This window comes from Pogona vitticeps, chromosome 5, assembly GCF_051106095.1.
Source record: "Pogona vitticeps strain Pit_001003342236 chromosome 5, PviZW2.1, whole genome shotgun sequence".
NCBI lineage: Eukaryota > Metazoa > Chordata > Lepidosauria > Squamata > Agamidae > Pogona > Pogona vitticeps.
The window spans coordinates 43,014,816-43,034,371 of NC_135787.1; the positions used below are offsets into that span (position 1 = coordinate 43,014,816).

The following is a 19,556-nucleotide window of genomic DNA, read 5'->3' on the forward strand; positions in this document are numbered from 1 at the left end:
AGGGATTTCCATTGGAACACATTAAACATGGTTTAATGCGTTCCAAATGGGCCAAATACTCACCGTTCAGCGATGCTTCAGGATGGCCGGCAGCCATTTTCGCGCCCTCGCCTCGCTTAACGAGGGCGCGAAAACGCTGCGCGCGGCCATTTTGGGCCATTTCCAGGCTTCCGGCGGCCATTTTGGCCGCCGAACAGCTGATCGTCGGGGTTCGTTTTGCGAAGATCGGTAAGCGAAACGCTTACCGGTCTTCGCAAAGCGAATTTTCCCCTATTGGAAAAACATTGAGCGATCGCATTAGCGATCCGAAAAAACGGATCGCTATGCGATTTCATCGTTATACGGTGCGCTCGTTAAGCGAGGCACCACTGTATCTATCTTTAGATAGTACATTCAGTTTGTAGCATGTCTGTTAGATGGCAATTGAAAAACTTGTGCTTTTTCATTTGACAAACTGAATGGCATGGAAATGTATTTACAGTACCGTATATTTTTGTAGCCTAATATATACAGCTTGTGCATTGCTAGTTCAAATTAAGTGTCATGACTGCCTCCTTCTAGGGTCTGGGACTAAACTGGCTTATTTTTTTTTTTCTGATGGGAAGAAACTACTTTGGGGAAGATTAGTGTGGGGGATCATGACAATTAGACTCCAATATTTTTATTGACCACTGGTCTCAAAACCTAAAATGCTCACATACAGAAAAGCAGGGCTGGGTGATCTGCAGAGTGTCCAGTTGTTCATGGACCTCCCATTTGGTGAAATTATTTCTTTTTACTTCTGCTTAAAGCCTACAAACTGGGGCTGGGCATTGCATCACTCTAATGTTTACATTCAACTCAATTTCTCCTATAGAATCATGTTATGGTGTTTCAGAAAGAGAAAGGAATTGTGTGCTCCCCCCTCTTTTAAAGTGAAAGTACTTCAACTGGCTACTTAATCAGTACCTCTCAGGATATTAGCTAATGTACATAGCAGTATAATAATCTGTAACTTCTTGTTAAACAAGCAATTAGCAATTGTTTGATGTTCTCAAACTTTTATTACACTGGCAACTAACCTTGCTCTGTATGAACGTCAGCATTCAACTGAGACTATTTTGCTCTAAGAGCATCATATTGTCCATGCTCAGTAATAAAACTGGCTCAGTAAAGAATAAAATCATATTTGCCTGTTTGATACAAACCATAATTTTTCCTTTATTAGGATAGTTGCTATGAGTACAGCCTTTTCATGGAAGGCTGGTGGCATGTTTTAAAGGGCATATCATAGGTACAAAATATGCATTATTGCAGACAGCAAATAATTTTATTGAGCACTGATGTCAGAACTTAAACTGACTGCTTACAAAGGCACATACTGAAATATAGGGTTGGACAACCTTCAGGATGTCCAGTTGTTGCTGAACTACACCTCCCATTCGGTGATCACTCACTATTGGCTAAGCTGGCTAGGTCCAACGGGGATAGCAGACCAATCTTATCAGGAAGGTCACACATTGCGAAACATATAAAGCTGAAAGAACAAATGATCAATTCTGCTCAAAATGCCTTTCAGATCCAGCGAGATCCAGTCATCTGTGGTTTCTTGGATGAATGTGCAGTCAAGTGTAGCATCTACCTCAGTTGCACCACCAGCAGCATCTTTCTCCTTTTCATCCCCTAGCATAGAGACTGACAGGCCTTCTGGAAGGTAATATTGTGCTATATGACTGTTTTCATTTCAGTTTGGCTCCCTTGCTGTAAAAAGAAAATAAAACGTTGTTTTCCTTGTCAACTGTACTATACAGGAGTTAGACAACTGAACTTAAACATTATTTAATTTAATTTATATACTGCCCATTAGTGCAACACATTATTCTGGGTGGTTTACAGATTAAAGAGGCGAACAAGACAAACACACAATAACAAAAAACAATTTAAAAAACAAGTTATACTGTGAAGTATAATGGGCTACCAAGGTAAAATATTCATTTTTCTGCTAATGAAACAAGTGGGAGATTTGAGTTTAGACAGTAGGTGGTCATGAATTGAATGAACTGGATGGGGGTATTTGACCTTGTTGGTTCTGCTGGGCCTCTTGGTGATTCTCAATATAATCAGCAGTGCTCCCTGGGCTTTCTGTCTCGGATAGGACTTGGAGGCACTATTCTATAGTAGCTCCAGCCCTTCCTGAAGGCGAGAACTCAGAGGTTGGTGCTGGGGGACTCCTGTCTGAAAACTTGCTTGTTTGCCTGTGGCATCCCTTTGGGTTCTGTTCATTCCCTCCTGCCGTTTAGCCGTTCTGTGTGGTTTCTATATATATAAAACCTCTGTAATAGGTTCTCAAGTTTTTGAGTTTGGTGTCATCAGTATACAAATGAAACCCAACTCTCTCTCTTCTTTCTAACTAATCTCAAGGAAGCTGTGTTGGTTCCAAATTGATGTCTAGTGCCAGTAATGGACTGGATGAGTGTTGTGACAGTTCATGGTGATGGTCCCCGAGACAGCCACTCTACCATATTACCTTTGTTCCTCCTGGAGTGGGTGAGCCCAGGCAACAGTCAGTGATGGTGATAACTATGGAGCCCAACAGAGATCATATTATTCCCAACACTCCAATTTACTCAGATCTGGCAGTGTCTGCAGGGAGTTCAAAACAAAAATCTACAAGGCTAGGTAAGCAGGATGCTTCCCTTGCAAGGGTGGAGCTGCCGCCACCCCACCCCCCACAAACACCAAAAATCCTGGTAGCTTGGTCAAGGTAAGACGTGTCATGCCCTGTTTTCCCGAAAATAAAACCTAACCTGAAAATAAGCCCCAGTATGATTTTTCAGGATGCTCGTAATATAATCCCTACCCCAAAAATAAGCCCCTGTTAAACAAAACCCTGCCCTGCACCATTGTGCAACAACTAGAAGAAGATGACTTGACTGTATTTGAATAAATGTAGATTGTTGTACATGAAAAAAATAAAACATCCTCTGAAAATAAGCCCTAATGCATTTTTGGAGTAAAAATTAATATAAGACCCTGTCTTATTTTCGGGGAAACACAGTAATACCACAAACCCTCTACACCAGAATCCAGACAGCTACTTGAAAGGGTTTTTGTATTTTATTAAAAGAAAAAATTATTTAAAGGACATTCCAAAAAGTTACAAAAATATTCCCCAAAATACTTGTAGCAAAATAAGAACACAAGAAGAGCCCTGCTGGATCTAGTCCAGCTTCCAGTATCTCACAGTGGCCCCACCAGCAGCCTGTGGGAGCGCACGAGACAGCTAGATACCAGTCTCCTGATCCCCCTCCCCTGCATCTGGCATTTGGAGGCACCTTCCTTTTAAGCCTGGAGATTATATGTCCCCATCATGGCTTGTAACCTGCGATGGACTTTTCCTCCAGAAATCTGTCCAATCCCCTTTTAAAAGCATCCAGGCCAGATGTCATCAGCACATGCTGTAACAAGGAGTTCCACAGACTAATAACATGCTGGTTAAAGTAAGATTTTATTTTGTCTGTTCTCACTCTCCCTACACTCAATTTGAGTGGATGCCTCCTGGTTCTAGTATTGTGTGAGAGCGAAAAGAGCTTCCCTTTATCCACTTTATCCATCCCCTGAATAATGTAACACGTCTCAATCATGTCCCCACTCAGGTCCCTTTTCTCGGGACTAAAGAGACCCAAATGCTGTAGTCTTTCCTCATAAGGGAAGTGCCTCAGCCTAGTCATCATTTTAGTCACTCTCTTCTGCACCTTTTCCAGTTACACAATGCCTTTTTGGAGGTACAGCGACAACAACTGTACACAGTACTCCAGGTGCAGCCTTGCCAGGGTTTTGTACAATGGCATTATAATGTTGACTGTTTTATTTTCTGTCCCCGTTTTAATGGTACCTAGCATGGAATTGGCCTTCACGGCTGCCACACACTGGGTTGACATTTTCATTGAGCTGTCCACCAGCACACCAAAATCTCTTTACTGATCCATCATGGACAGTTCAGAACCCATTAGCTGGTAACTAAAGTTTTGACTTTTTGCCCCATGTGCATTTTCTTATATTGAAATTCATTTGCCATTTTGACGCCCATTCTCCCAGTTTGGAGAGATCCTTCTGGAGCTCTTCACAATCCCTACTGGTCTTCACCACCCAGAAGAGTGTTGTGTCATCTGCAAACCTGGTCACCTCACTGCTGTCTCCAGGTTATTTATGAACAGGTTGAAAAGCACTGGTCCCAGGACAGATCCCTGGGGCACACCGCTTTTCACCTCTCTCCATTGTGAAAATTGCTCATTGACACCTACTCTCTGTTTCCTGGTTCTCAACCAATTTTCAGTCCATAAGAGGACCTGTCCTCTTGTTCCCTGACTGTGAAGTTTTCTCAGCAGCTTTTGGTGAGAGATCGTGTCAAATGCCTTCTGAATATGGTCTTAAGGACATTCAGGAGAAACACACCAGAAAGCAGCAAAAGCTAAAATAGAGAACTTTAGCAAAGCTGTTCTATAGTTCTGGAACTTGTACAGAGTGTATCCTTCCTGGCTCAACATTATAGGATAACAAATGGACACAGTCTCTTCCTCCTGAGTAAGACTGAGCCCTTTCGCTGCATCAAGGAATAGTGGGTGAACAAAGCACATTTTCCTGGGAGATAGGTTAGGCTGTCGTAATTAGTTTTCCTAATCTCTCATATACAATAAATGTGCTATTCCACATCTGTCATGATGAACATCTCAATCCTCTTTCATCTTCCCCCAATGCAAAAGTATCTTCCTCTCCTCTCTTTCCCACAGCCCCAATTTGTGTGACTCTGGGGAGGGAAATGGGCCAGCTTTTCAAGTAGAGAGTTATAGCAGAAGTGATAGATTTTTCCTGGTGCTGCTTCAATGCACCCTTTGAAGTCTTCTTTAACAGGTCAGTTGAATGTGTGAATTGTCCTTTTGTCCTGGGCACATACTGACCTTTGCCTTCCCAGCCAGCTTTCCAAGCACTCACAAAAAAAGCACTGAAGCTTCCAATAGATGAATTCTGTGTCCTATGATCCTCAGTTCCTTGGTTTCTTCAGAAGCATGAATACATTGAAACTTAATCCAGACAGACATATGTGTTCCTGGTGATGCAGGTGAAAGATAAATAGTTAAATAGTTTCATCCTGTGCTGGATAGGATTATATTCCCCTTGAAAACACAGATTTGCAGCTTAGATGTGCTCCTGGATTCATCCCTGAGCCTGGATAGCCATGTCTTGGCAGTGGCCAGAAGTGCATTTGCACAATTAAAACTAGAGGATCAGCTGCAGTGTTCCTGGAAAAGTCTGATCTGAGCATAGTAACACATGCCTTAGTTATAATGTGTTTGGGTTACTATAATGTGCTCTACATGGAGTTGCCTTTGGAATGTATTCAGGGACTTCAGCAGATCCAAAATGCTGCTGCTAGATGGTTGGCTGCAGCTGGTTACAGAGATCACGTGACTCCTTTTTTATAACAGCACTGCTGGCTCTGTTCCATTTCTGGGCACAATTCAATGTGCTGGTTTAGACCCCTCAGTTACTTGGGTCCAAGCTATCACAAAGACATCAGCTTCCTTTATGAACCTACCTGATTTTTAAAATAATCAGGGCAGGCCTTTCTTTCAGTCCTGCTGCCCTCACAAGTGCTTTTGGTGAGGAGAGGAGAGAAAGAATTGTCTGTTACTGCTCCCAGGTTGTAGAAGTGTCCCAAGCTCTTTGCTTTCCTTCTGTAGGCAGGCAAAGACCATTCCCTTCAGGCATTCTTTTTCTCAGTAATTGGCTGCCTAAGGGGGAAGGGTTTCCTAAAAATGGGGCTACTGTTTTTTGTAGCCCCCCCCAATTGGTTGTTTTAATGTTGTAAGCTGCCTTGAGGATGTACACATGAATCAATCAATCAATCAGTCAGTCAATCAGTGAGGGAAGTCTAATAGGTGTAGGCTATTCTTCCACGTAATTTTACACTGCAAGGACACTGCATCTCTCTGTGTGGAACAGCAGCTTTTCTGTAGTGGCTATGGCTATTTTTTATTGGGTCCCTTTTCCTCATTACTTACTTTGGGGTACAACATCTGGTTGCAATTATATGAAGTAATGAATACAATAGATCTCTGTTTCTTCATGTTTAACAATTGAATTACTGTACTCTAGTTTTTTAATGCTGAACATTTGTTTAAGTGCAGATTTGAATATAACTTTACAAATGTAAGGCACTAATGCCAGTTTTTCTTTTTTTCTTTTTAAAGTAGCTTCCTGGGTGGCTTTTTTACAGTAGCTACCATTAGCAGCATATATTTCTTTGAGAATGGGTGTGTTCATATTTAAAGATAGAATAGGCTCCTGCACATTGTATAGTCCCTTCTGCATTAAGTTCAAAGTATTATCTTGCATGTCCTGCTTTTATCAAGGTGTTGAGATGATGTGATTTGATTTATCACACAAAGGAAGTTTTGCTATCTTTACAGGTGAAAATATTCATATAGATGAAAGTGCCCCCATGTGAATGATATTGCCTTCATTTCTGGTATAAAACTGAACAACTGTAAACTGTTCGGGCAGTTTCTTTAAAAAAATACTGACAAAAATCTTTTGACTATTTTTTTTCAGTGTTGTTAGCAGAAAAGCAAGAGCAGTGTATCCATGTGAGGCAGAGCATAGCTCTGAATTATCTTTTCAGACCGGGGCAGTTTTTGAAGATGGTGAGTAAGAAAGTTTTTGTAATTTCAAAATAAGCAAATTATCTTCGAAAGAAATAATACATATGAGAACGTTCATGCTCACTTTCTTTGTTTTTCTCTTGTGTGAACACAAAAGTTGAATCTCAGTCAAATATGGCAGTGTATTCCATGTGTGCATATGTATGTTACCTGATTCTGTAGCTGAAGCGACTGAAGAGCCAAGAGTTATTGTCAAAGACAGGCAGGCATTCTTCTTGCAATCTCTCTGTGACTGACACCAATGAGGGCTTCTGTACCTGCACAGAGTCTCCTATGGAACATTCTAGAGCTGAACAATTTAGGCGAGAAACCCTGCCCCACCCTCCTACCATTGCATGATAAAACATGCCTGACTTTGAGCCCTCAGTCTTTTTTTCATCTGCCGTCATAATGATACTGTATGGAGCACTTTATTATGCTGAGCCCAATTGCTTCCTTGTTGGCAAAGAACTGGTGATGCTTTCATACTCAAAACCCCCAACTGTCTTTTCTACTGCCTGCCTGGCGGCTGCCATGCTATAAGCTTATTAGATTTCAAGTACATCAGGTTGTTGCAGCTTCCACTTGGGCTTAATACCATTCCTTCTTCTTCCAGTATCGGCCTCTTGACTTGCTTTTATAATGGAATTCCTCCCTCAGTTCTGTGGACTTCACTCTCCTGTCCACGGGACCATGCAACTCTCCCATAAATATCTGTACCTTTATCATCAGATATGCAGAAACCTTCAGTTCATATAAAAAGGTGAATGGATTGTTGCAAAAACAGTTTAGCAAGAAGTGAATGGGGACTTTGGTTTGTGGCCTGTAGAGAAAAGCTAGAACTAAGTAAAGTTTATGTCCACATTAATCCACTGTTGAGAGCAATGTAGTAAGATCAGGAATTTAAAAGACAGTCATGGACACAATATACAGAGGTGCATAATATATTAAGAAAAAGTACAGTGGCCAGAAGGTTAAATCCAGGGCTTGAGGTGAAAAGGCTGGGCCTTGTGGTGCCCCTAAATGAAGTGGGACTTTTGATAAGAAGCAGAAGTCTTTAGAGTGAGGCAGCTGAAGCAGCCACAACACAGTATAGAAAGCAGAAGAAATACATTTTTGGTGTATAATTTCAGTTTCAGTGGCAAGAGACCCGGACCTTGGGAGTGTAAAGATAGAAGCGACACAGTTGCGAATGTAGCCATTTAATTCTGCACTTCAGCCTCTGTCTGAAAGCTGCCCCCTGCAATGTTGCAGCTTGCTTTACAAGAGAACTCTGTTCTAAAAGAGGACAGAGTCCTCCCTGCTAAGCTATGACCCAGAAAGCCTTTCTTCAAAGTTATTGAGGCTAACAATTCCTAAGCCAAAGTTTTATCTCCTCCTTTTGTCAGTTAACTTATGGACACTAACAGAAATTGTAATATACCTGTGAACAGACTGCACTTTAATTTGTTGCCACATGTCAGTGGTAAACATGTTTTGTGGATTTTCTTAGCCAGGCTGCAACTGCACATTATGGTTAGTTGCATACAGTCAAGTTGACCCTTTCCAGGATTTTCTAGTTAGAGACTATTCAGAAGTGGTTTACTGTTCCCTTCTTCTGGGAGTGTTCTGGGGCTGTGTTGCTTGCTCATGGCCACACAGGTTGGCTTTTCCCCTAGGAGGCGCAGTGTGGAATTGAACTGCCCACCTCTGCTTCCACAGCCAGATTCCTAAACCACTGAGCTATCCAGCCAGCTCTGGAGGCTATAGGGCGTCTATCAAAACCAGCAGGCATACTTTGTCTCCTTTTCTTTCCTGACTCTCCATCTAACTTTTAGGGAGATGATATAATCCTGTAAATTTCCTCATTCTCTAAGCTTCCCTAAGAAATAGCTTTGTTTGGGGAAAACAATGCTGAAATGGCACTATGTCCATATGAGTGTGAAATGAAAATGAGTGCTTTATTTGCTACACTTCTTGTTGCATTGTGACAGCATAATACTACATTTTGCAAAAATATTGACTGCAGCTAAAGGCAATATACTATCGTGCCCTTTTTTAAGCAGGTCCTTTTGACTCACCTTCTTCCCATACCTCCTAGGGGTCTCATCTCTCAATGACATTGTCCTCAGGGCCAGCTCTGGAATCAATCAGAGTAGAGCCGCAGTAAGAAGAAAGGGTGAGCAAACTGTAGACCTCAGTTCCTCTCTCCCTTTCTTTTGAGTGAAAGCACTGACTTTTCACTTGAGATTTATGAGGGAACCAATAAAAATGCTGGTTAAGCAGATTTAAAGAAGCATGCAAACTATTAAGTCTTCATTTAAATATGGCGCAGGTCTCTTGTAATGCTCCCTACTGACATTACAGGCATTTCCGAAAACTACCAATTAGGGGACGTTTCTCACAAACCTAATCTTCTCATCATCTCAGGTTTTGGCAAAGTGTTCTGCTCATTTTAAAATAGGCTGAGGCGGATTTTAAAAAACCCATAAAAGCTATATTTCCGTACATGCAGAGAAAAGGGAGAACTATAGTAGAAAAAAGCATATTTTAAACCAGAAATATGCTTTAAGACTGTTGTTTGAATGTGCAAAGGTAACAGATACCTTCTGGTTTTATGATTTTTGTGTGTGACACATAACAGAGTTTGGGTCTTTCCATATATAATTTCCTTTCCTGTTCTCCCCTTTCTTCTGCTGCTCCTGGCTTGTGTATTTACCGTTAAGGATTCATGCTTCGTGCAGATGCTTCTTGTCAAAAGCTACCTTACAGGCAGATTGTGTCAAAGTCAAAAGGCTGATAAAAGAGAAATTAGATAAATGTTAAGTTTCTTCAAAGACTTCTCTTAAAAGCCTATTTGATTTAGTACAAGGGTGGAGTTGCTTAGCATGTCTGTGAAGATCCCTTCTAGTCAAATCTGTGAATAGGTTAGTCATTGAACCACATGGTGCATGACACAGGAATTTAACAGAACATTTTCAGGCATGTTGTGCCTTGCATCCATTCCTCAAAAGAAAAAGGCAAGATGTAGTAAGCTCCTTCCTCTTACATCCTACTTAAATGATATCTAAGCAGCAGAGACTCTAGTCCTTTGTTTTTCCCCCATTACTAAATATTCCTTATTACATCAAAACTGCAGAAACTGTGGATCTATACCTCACACCAGCAGTGCCATCTGGAACTGGTGGCTATAGTGGATATGGTTCCAAACCAGAAAGGCTCCATAAACCACACAGACAAAGGTTTTACACATTAAGAATGTAAAGAATCCTCACAGATTCTCTTATCTTCACTACAAAGTGGCATCTTGAGACATTGGAAAAATAGACAACTGCTGCAAATTTTTTGCTTTCCAACAACTGTAAAAAAATTAAAAAACAGCCAGTACATTTTTGCCAGTGACAGCATGTGGAAAAAAATGTTTCTTTTTGTGTTCAGAATCTTGTCACAGTGATTGCCCCCCCCCCAAAAAAACACCTCCAACTTGCACAACCTTTTGGGCAGCAGATAGGTGTCAAAATGTGAGAAATGCACAAACTCTTTTAGTTCTACATAGTATGGAGGAAAAAAATGAATTTTTCAATCTCAGCAGCAAGAATAAAATAAAATCTTACAACAGTATTACACACAACTTTAGCTATGTGGGAACATTTATGTAATGTATTTCTCCCATTACTGGAGCTACACCTGAATGAAAAAGGAGGAAGGAGATAGTTTGTTTTTCTCCCCCTCTTGTGATAATTCTTACTGAGTTATTACATTGCTGCTGCTGCATACTGAGACCTGTTTTTGAGGAACTTCCTAAGATTTTTTCCATGGCAGAGTACATATTTGAACACAGACAGTTGTATGTTCACTAGAGAAGCTTGCCATCACAGGTGGCCAATCCAGAACTGGGACGTCCACTTACCACCTTTGACGTGGCCATCATCCTTCACACCACACCGCTCGTGGAAGTAGCGTGTCTGGGGCTCCCCCACCTCCCTGCACTGCTGGCCATTCCGGCAAGAGGGTGAGATTACAAGCCTCCACACTCAGCTGCTGATTGCTCAGCAGTGCAGGGAGGCGGGAAGTCTCAGGCAGGCTATCTGGGATTGGTGTGGTGTGAAGGATGTTGGCCGCGCTGCAAGCAGTAAATGGACACCCGGTTCGGGGGAGGAGAGTCCAATTGCACTGGCCATCTATGATGGCGAGCTTCAAATTCGTCCTCCCCAGGAGACAAATACGAAGCTCCCATCTCTAATGTTCATTCCTACTGTCTTGAAATGAAAAAGGTAATATGGTGAGTAAGGTGTGAGGTAAAAAACAAGGATCTTGGAGAGCAGTTGGTGCTTCCAGGTTGGAGTAAGTGTTAGTCCCAGTATAGATCCCTTTCTAGCTTCCCTTGCTATGAAACTTCATTTCATTTCCCTTCATTTCTGAACTGTTTCATACACTTGTACTCAGTACAGGTGTATGATTTCTTATCAAATTTTGGACAACTACTGCCAAACACTTTTTAATAATTCAGGTATTCAGTGGCCACAGCGTTCTCCTCTCTACTTCTCTCTTGTGTACCCTACAACAGATAATAACGCAGATCTTTCCTTTGCAGATTCGTCACTGATTATTTTTCAGCAATACTTGTAATACGTTTTAGTACTAGATTACTGAATGTATATTAAGAATGGGACTTTCTTGTTTTAACAAAAGGGAAAAAAAAGAAACTCACTCTTTTCATCTTTGTGTTCTTTTGTTGATTCCTGAAAGAACTCACTTTTTCTTTGTGAGTGAGCTACTGGTCTCCTTCATCTTGTGCTGCCTGCCTCTATGCCTCAGTCTTCTTGGAGAGTTTCATTCTCTCCTTGAATCTTGGTGGGGATTTTCCCCATTTCTTTGGATTATTTCTCCTGATTCCACCAGGCAGCCTGCCCATGCCAGGGTACCTTGTTGGGAGTATTGGGGGTGGTGGTGGTGGTTTTATGGGGATTTCCTCTCCCTTTGGTCCTTTCCTCTCTTGGGTTATTTTTGCTACCTGCCTCAAAAAAGAGGGCAGGAGTGTGTGTGAGAGATCTTCCCCATTCAGCTTTGATTGTATTTTTTGCCCTTATTTCCGTGCTTGCTTTTCTTGGTTTTTAGGAAGACGTATTATATGTGTTTGTTTTTCTTTTATTTATTTGTGTGTGTGTGTGTGTGTGTGTGTGTGTGTGTGTGTTTTACTTAGATTTATAAAGGAAGGAAGGAAGGAAGGAAGGAAGGAAGGAAACTGTGCCTTTATTCTGCTAAAGATGTATGATTTAATGGGTTTGAGGAACTAATTTGTTTAGTAGTCGTGGTGGTTGGTTGTACTGTTGCCTGCTTTTGACACAGACTAATTGATAGACTGCTTTGCCTCTGCTTTTTATTTTTTAGTAGTTTTTATGGGTTCTTTAGGGCTTTTGGACAACTAGTGCCAGAAAGCACTAGTGCCAGCTGCCTTTCCATTGATATTGGAAGAGGCTGTGGAGTTTAAACATTTCTGCCTTTCTCAGCCTCCTTCTGACAGTGGGAAATAAGAGAATTGTATGAAGTGGTTCCAGCTGAACTGTACTGACACTTTCATTATCAAGGAGAGTAGTTAGCTAACCTCTCCTATTTGGTAAAACCATAAAGCCATCCAGTTGTTCTCATTTGTCCTTGAACAGTCCTCCAAAAGATGCATTTCTTCCACTTTTCTTCTTGCTCTCTGCCTTATGCACTTATACAGCATTCAAACACTACGTAATCCATTCAAATTCATCACTTAGGGTAAATTCCCATATGCCATAATAACCCTCAAATGAAGAATTAAGATAATAATACATCATTTTTGCTGCTCTACCAATACTTTAAACTATCAAAGTGACAATGCATCCATCAAATTGACATACTGTTAGTATCAACCATTAGAGTAACTGTTAAATTAGTATCTGACATGAGGTATCACTTGCGTTAAAGAGGATTTTATAGTTTTCTCTCTTCTATTTTATTTTCCTTTCCCCTCTCCATCTTCCCAGTATCATTATCCCTGTACTGTCTTTACATCCTTCCCTTTTCCTGTTGCAAAATGGGAAAGTCATCAGTTTGCAGGATCATAATGAACTGTAAGCTGCTTGATGATACAAAATGGACTGGGAAACCTTACGGCCAAGGTCCTTTCATGCATTTAATATACTCATGTGGAAAAGAAAGTATACCCTCTTTGAATTTTATGGTTTTACATATCAGGACATAAAAAAAATCACCTGGTCCTTCGAAGGTCAGAAAATTAGGTAAATACCACATCAGATGAACAATCCTACATGACATATTACACAGTGTCATGATTTAGTTAACAAAAATAAAGCCAAAATGGAGAAGCCATGTGTGACTAAGTACACCCTTACTGCTAAGAATGAAGAGGCTAACTAGTCAGATTCTGCTAATCAAATGCCATTGAGTAAGTGATCATCAAGTGTTACCACCTCTATAAAACCCAAGTTTTTAGCAGTTTGCTGGCCTGGAGCATTCAGGTATGTGTTAACACAATACCAAGGAGGAAACACATCAGCAGTGACTATAGAGAAGCAATTGTTGCTGCCCATCAATCTGGGCACAAAGTAGAGGTGTTTGGCCATAATGCACAGTGCCACGTTTGGCAAAAACAAAATACAGCATGTCACCACATGCACCTCATATCAGCTGTCAAGCATGGTGGTGGAAGGGTGGGATCACTGCATGTTCAAAGGAGAGTTGTACCCTCTTTTGACCCCTGGAGTAAGGAAGCCATTTAATGGTTGCTAAGTCTATTTTGTGTACTTCTGTCATTAACAGTTGGCTTAGGGAAGATAAAAAAAGTCTCATGTGAATCCCATCTCCTCCTATTGATGGAGATTGGTGCGATTTGCAGCAGGATCTGAGTAGGCTCAAAGATATTCATGTTCCTTGCAGCCTCCCTCAAGTGTTGGGCAGGTTGGGGTTGGGGTTTCTTTTGTGGATCAATACTGTTGTTTTCCCCCATCTGGTTGCCTTGCATTTTCCTCTTTAATTGAGGGTTTCTTGGTGCTTGGGTTAGTGATTCTGTGAGTTTCCCCAAAGTGGATCCAACTGCATTCATTTTATGACACACCCTTTGTAGATTATTAAATATTTCGGAAACAGTTTGAGCTGTGAGCAGACAGTGTTCTGCTAAGTGGGTAGGCAGATGTTTGATAGTGGCATCTGAAAGAGCCTTAGCTGGGGAGGGCAGGGAAAGTTCAGCATTTAGCTCCTCAGTGATTGGGAGTGTTTCATCCTCAAATATTGCAAATTGGTTGGTTAGGGCTGTGGGGGGCCCAGCAGTTAAATTACTCACTGTGCAGTTGGTTGTTAGAAGCTTGTCTATTTTCAGTTGCTTCACTGCTTTGGCTGGGTGATGACCTGGGCTTGATCTATGACGTTTATTTCCCATTCTTGCTAATTTCACTATGTTTTAGGTTGGTGAGAGTTTGAGGATTTGCTGGTTGCAGGTTCAAGGCAATTTACTCCTCTCACTGAGACAATCCGTCTCCCTTGTTTATCTCAAATACTTCTCATACAGTCACTCCTCTCCGGTATTCAATGTCCAAGTTCTCATAAAGTAGAAGTAAAGGTTTTGTAATCCTTTGTGAAGAGGCTTGTAGTTCTGGAAGGGGAATTTAAAGCCACAGGTGTGAAGCAAACTCAAAAGAAATGCTTCAGCCGTAAACCAAGAGACAAAATCTTCATTAAAAAGTTAGGCAGTAAAAGCCCTTCGTTGTCTTATGTGGCGCTCTTCTTCAAACCATCCAGATTCCAGTTAAAATATAAGGTAAAATATGAGGTAAAATATAAGGTAAAATATGAAAATACATTTAGAAATATAAAATATATAAAAGCTTCAGCATTCAGCATTCAGTAAAAGGCTATTTTTGACGGCAATCAAATCTCATTCAAAGAAATGCTGAGTGATTAGTTTTTCCGAGTAGGCAGTTAAAATCATAATAAAACAATGCTAAGCAGTAATAAGCAAGTGGAGGAGGCTACTCCTGATAGCGGATGACTCTTCTATGATGAAAGCTCATATTATAACCTTTAAAATAACAATTATCAAAGATTTCCTGATGTGGGCTGGGTGGTTAGCTTTTTCGTTTAATTTTTTTGTCCCCAAGAAAAACAACAGAGAGTTTTGTGGCAACTTGCAAGCTTTACTTGGCATAAAATGTTCATGTATCTAATGAAGTAGGCTGCACTCTGTGGAAGCATATGCCAATTCAAACTTGCTAGCCCTTAAGTTGCCACAATACTTTGTTGGGATTGTAAGAGGTTGTATAACCTGTCCATCATAATAATAACAACTGTGTGTTGCTAAGTCAGTTTTCACTTAGGGCAGTCCTTCACAGATTTTTTAGGTAGAGAATACACAGAAGTGGTTTACTATTCCCTTTTTCTGGGGCACCCTAGAACTGTACAGCTTGCCCAAGGCCACACAGGCTGGCTTTTCTCTCAGGAGGCACAGTGGGGAATCAAACTCTCAACCTCTGGCTCTGCAGCCAAATACCTTAAACCACTGAGTTATCCAGCCAGCTAACCTGCCATATACAGACTTACGTAGAGAATATATTCACACTCAATGCATGTAATGTAGTTGCCTTCTTAATAAGTAAAGTTAAAAAGTATGTTTTATTGTAAAATAGAAAAGTGGTATGGAAATGCTCTAAAATACTAAACAGGCAGATGAGCAAAAGTGACAAAGTCACAGTTGCTGTGAATCAACTTTTTGAAGGCCATTTGCAATTATCAGGGCTTGAAAAATTTTAGATTGTCTCACCAGTCAGTCAAAAATGTCACCAGTCAGCATGACCGGACTATAGCCTTGCAATTTATTGGAACTGGAAATCAATACCCTCAGACTTGGGTTGCTTTATTATCTGCATGCCTGTGGGGTCATGAAGCTTGTATTCTGAATGCCTTTCTTTTGAATGTCTCCAGAAAAAATAAAACTGAAAGCGAAAATGCCCAGCCTCCTTAAGGAGCCACAGTTCCCTTCCACCCCAGGATGTGTCCTCGTTCAGTTGAAATTGGGCGCAGGGAATCTCCATATTCTCCAGCATAGGGCTACTCTACATTCTCCTGCAGAGCCATATCTCTATGTACCATTTGAACTCTTCATGAGAAGAGGGCAGTTTTCCTTTTGCAGTGGGAGGGGGAGGGGAGGACTGCAGGATTAGAGAGAGAGAGAGAGAGAGACAGGCAGAGGGTAAGTAGGCAGGCAGGGAGGGAGCTGTGACTTGTCAAGCAGCATTTTTCACTCATCACAGACGAGTGGACAAGTGCATTTTTCAAGCCCTGGCAGTGATGTTAGAGAAATTGTTTAAACTGTGCTTATACTTTATAATCTTGCAATTAATACAACAGAAGGATAAATGGCATACTAATTATTAACAATGGTTTAAGTTTCCATTTGGGGAGTATATTTTTCCTTTTGGCAAACTTTAATCAAGTCCTTCCATTATGAGCTGTATTTTTAATTTTTTACATCATTGCAGATGATTTTGAAGCTGTCTATTAGCACTTGAAAGTGGAGAGAGTATCAGTTATTTTTATTTAAAATGCCATGAAACTACTGTTGGCATCACTGTGCTTATTCCAGCTGTATTCAGTTCTGAAGAGAGAATTTACTCTTCTTTCCAAAATGGGGATAAGAATTGCTTTGCTGTCTTACTACAAACCACTTTAACTCTGATGCCTAGTTTCTGCAGCATTTGGTATGTTGCCTTTTATATGATAACACAGCAAACTGTAAACGATATTAATTCAGAGCACAATGAATTGCTATGGCTTGAAAATTTCCTAAGGACATTAACCAGGGGTAAACAAAGTGAGGCCTGTAAGCTGCATGCAGCCCTTTCAGGGATATTTTATTCTCCCTCTCCCCCACCCACCCCCAATTTAAATTTTGTTCAGTTAAAAACACTCCGCCGTCCAAAATATTGACAAAAAAGTCTTACAGTGGCAGGGGGGAGGGAAGGGCTTCTAGAAATCTAGAATTTCTTCGAAAAGAGAAACCAGAAGTACCCATCCTGCTCGATTTTTTCCCCTTTTCCCTAGATAAAAAAGGGCTTTGGGGCTATTTCTGGACCTGACTTTAATTTGGCTCCCAAGCCTTCAGGCATTGCCGATTCCTTACCAAATTTGGGACTCCAAAGCCCTTGAAACACTGAATTTGTTATGCCCCAGAAGAATAACCCTATTTGATCCAATATAAATTCTGGTCCCCTTTAAAAATCTGCAGACATTACCTACCCCTTTTGTGTCAAATCTTTGTCAAGCCTCCCACATGCCTGTATGCTTGCTTATTTACCCATTTGGGAGCAAGAAGCAATAATGTAAAACAGATTGATAGGTAGAGAAATTTCCTCCTGTCTCTTCATTTTGAGTATGTTTCATATGCAGTGTCCTGATGATTAGACTCCATGCAAGCAAGTCTATCTCTTTGCATATCATGCTTTTCCCGCATTCAGTTCATTCAAGGTTTGCACATTTCAATATTCTGTGCAATCACAGAATTCATTTTGCTTGTTAGTTATGGGCCATCGTCTAAATTGACTTATAGCAACCCTAATAGGCTTTCAAGGTAAGTGAGGCATTTAAGAAGTGGTTTTACTGTACCTGTTCTACACTCCCAATGAGTTTTCATGCCCAACTGGGAACCCTGATCCTTAGAGTTTTGTTCAGTACAGGTGGGAAGACAGTGGAGAAGGGGAGAGAATTTCAAGCAGGCAACCACAGGGAAAGTAGGAAGCATCCTTGTGTTCTACTCAAAATGAGCTCCTACTCAAGATTTGAGCCACTTGATGCTTTTCCTGAAAGAGAGAGAGAGAGAAAGAGGGACAACAGTTCTGAGACAAATCTGTAATTAAGTAGTAGTCCTGGAGAAAACAAGATTGATTCTAAAGCTCCAACTCAGTCTTTTCATGCGAGAGATTAGTTAATAACTTTCTGAAGAGTTTTATAGTCTGAAGCTCTGTCTCTGAGTGCTGTTATAAATAGCAAATTAATAGGATTTTGTCTGTTTTCTTCCATGTACAGTGCAGTTTTCACGAGAACCTGGATGGCTAGAAGGAACTCTAAATGGCCAAAGAGGACTCATTCCCCAAAACTATGTCCAGTTTCTTTAATTCTTTCCATTGAGTGCCTGGAAGGTGTACATGGTATCCATGGAGATATATAGATATATATATTTGATACAGTTGCCTCTCTTGGCTTCAGATACGTTCAGCTGGTGAAGAAATTGGTGAAGAACATGACAATGAATTGAAAATCTACATTTCTGCAAGGATTTAATGTTTTGCCAAAACAGGAATTATATAGTTAGGATTTGTGTTACTTTATATTGAGGAAAGTGGTTTAATTTTATAAAAAGTACTTCTTAAGTGTAAAAAATATATGTATATAGCTATATTGTGTGTGTTTGTAACCTAACCTGCAAGTTAAATTGAAGACTTGATTGATTTCAGAACCAACTTCCAGTTAAAAGAACATTGGAAAAAGCATTTAGTCTCTTTTTCTCCCTGCACTCCCCACCCCAATATCTGAGAAGGTTAGAACTTTCTAATTTTAAATCCACTAATTCAAATTGTTGGAAAAATAATTTATACTGACAATTAATTCACATTTTAAACTGCCATCTTTGTGGTTATTACAACAAAGATACTCTGGTGTTGAAGATCCATTAATTTCCCTTATTTTTAAAGGGAGGTATTAAGCATCATCAGTTGAAACCCATAGGAAGAAAGAATGGAATACATCTTTCAAATGTCCATAGTGGACATATGAATTAGGACAAATACTATGGTTTCACTTAGGATAAATTTTAAAAGTAAAGGTCCATAAGCTATCCTTTGGGTTCCTAGAATTTCTGCTTTTAGCTGAACAGAAACAGAACTGAAATAAAACTATTTTTCTATTCATTTGATGTTATGCACTGTGGAAAAGCATGTTTAATATTTCTGACAATCTGTGGAGATTCACTTTTATTTAGGCCCAAACTAGATATGACATGCACTTGCTTATATTTTCTCCCAGTGTTTTTATTTTTTTTCATTCAAGAGACTCAAGAGTCTTAAGGTCAACATGAAAGAACTCTTAAACTCTTTCTCACACAGCAAATGTTCTGCTTAAAATCTTCCCTACCCGTTTTTCCACCCATACAGGGAAAGGAGGGTACATAGCCAGAAGGGAAATGTTTAAAACAGCTTATAGCCAATAAATAACTGTTTTTAAGTTTAAAGAAAAAGTTGGAAAGATAAACTTGAGGGCATGTCATTTTGAGTTTGGACATTAGTTATTACAAAAATGTTTTATACAATAAGGGATAAATTAAGTTCTGATTCTTTCCAACAGCCAGAAGAATGGAAGGCTGTCAAATACTTGTTTAAAATTTTCTGGAAAAGAAAAAAAAGCTCTAGCATATTTTTCATTTTGATGTATGTTGTTGTATATATTACCTATTTGCTATGTTGAGTCCTTTAAATACAACTTTTTAAAACAGATTTTGGAGGGTGAGGGTTTTTGTTGGGAACTGGCAGTGTTTAATAGAAACAGTTGAATTAACTCAAATGACCGGTTCATGTGTACATGTACATCACATGATCACTATGTGGTAACTCTAATCCAGAAGTGTTATTTCACCTACAAAGTGTTGGATCTGAGCTGAAGATGTCTGGTAACAGAGTTCCTGTCTGTGGTAGTTGACTCACACATGCCAAGTATCCCTTGATATTATAGTAGCATCGAGCAGTCACGAAACACACATGCAGAGCCCAGGTAAACGTAAAGGTTCCCCTTGACAATTTTTGTCCAGTTGTGTCCGATCTAGGGGGCGGCGTATATTTCTATGTAGACATCCATGGATGCATGTAT

General features: G+C 40.3%; 1 protein-coding gene across 5 annotated transcripts in view; it reads left to right on the forward strand.

Annotated features, from left to right (window-relative positions):
• ARHGAP10 (Rho GTPase activating protein 10) overlaps positions 1 to 19,186 on the forward strand; it is a 145,959-nt gene extending 126,773 nt beyond the window's left edge. For 4 of the 5 annotated variants that reach the window (XM_078394762.1, XM_078394761.1, XM_078394760.1 and 1 more), the window contains exons 22-24: positions 1,559 to 1,693; positions 6,592 to 6,683; positions 17,729 to 19,186. In XM_078394762.1, coding sequence (XP_078250888.1) covers positions 1,559 to 1,693; positions 6,592 to 6,683; positions 17,729 to 17,865 — 364 coding nt within the window. In that variant the 3' untranslated portion in view covers positions 17,866 to 19,186. Of the gene's footprint in view, positions 1 to 1,558; positions 1,694 to 6,591; positions 6,684 to 17,723 lie in introns of all 5 variants that reach the window. The other variant, XM_078394763.1, reaches the window with a different exon arrangement.
• The last annotated feature ends 370 nt before the right edge of the window (positions 19,187 to 19,556 follow it).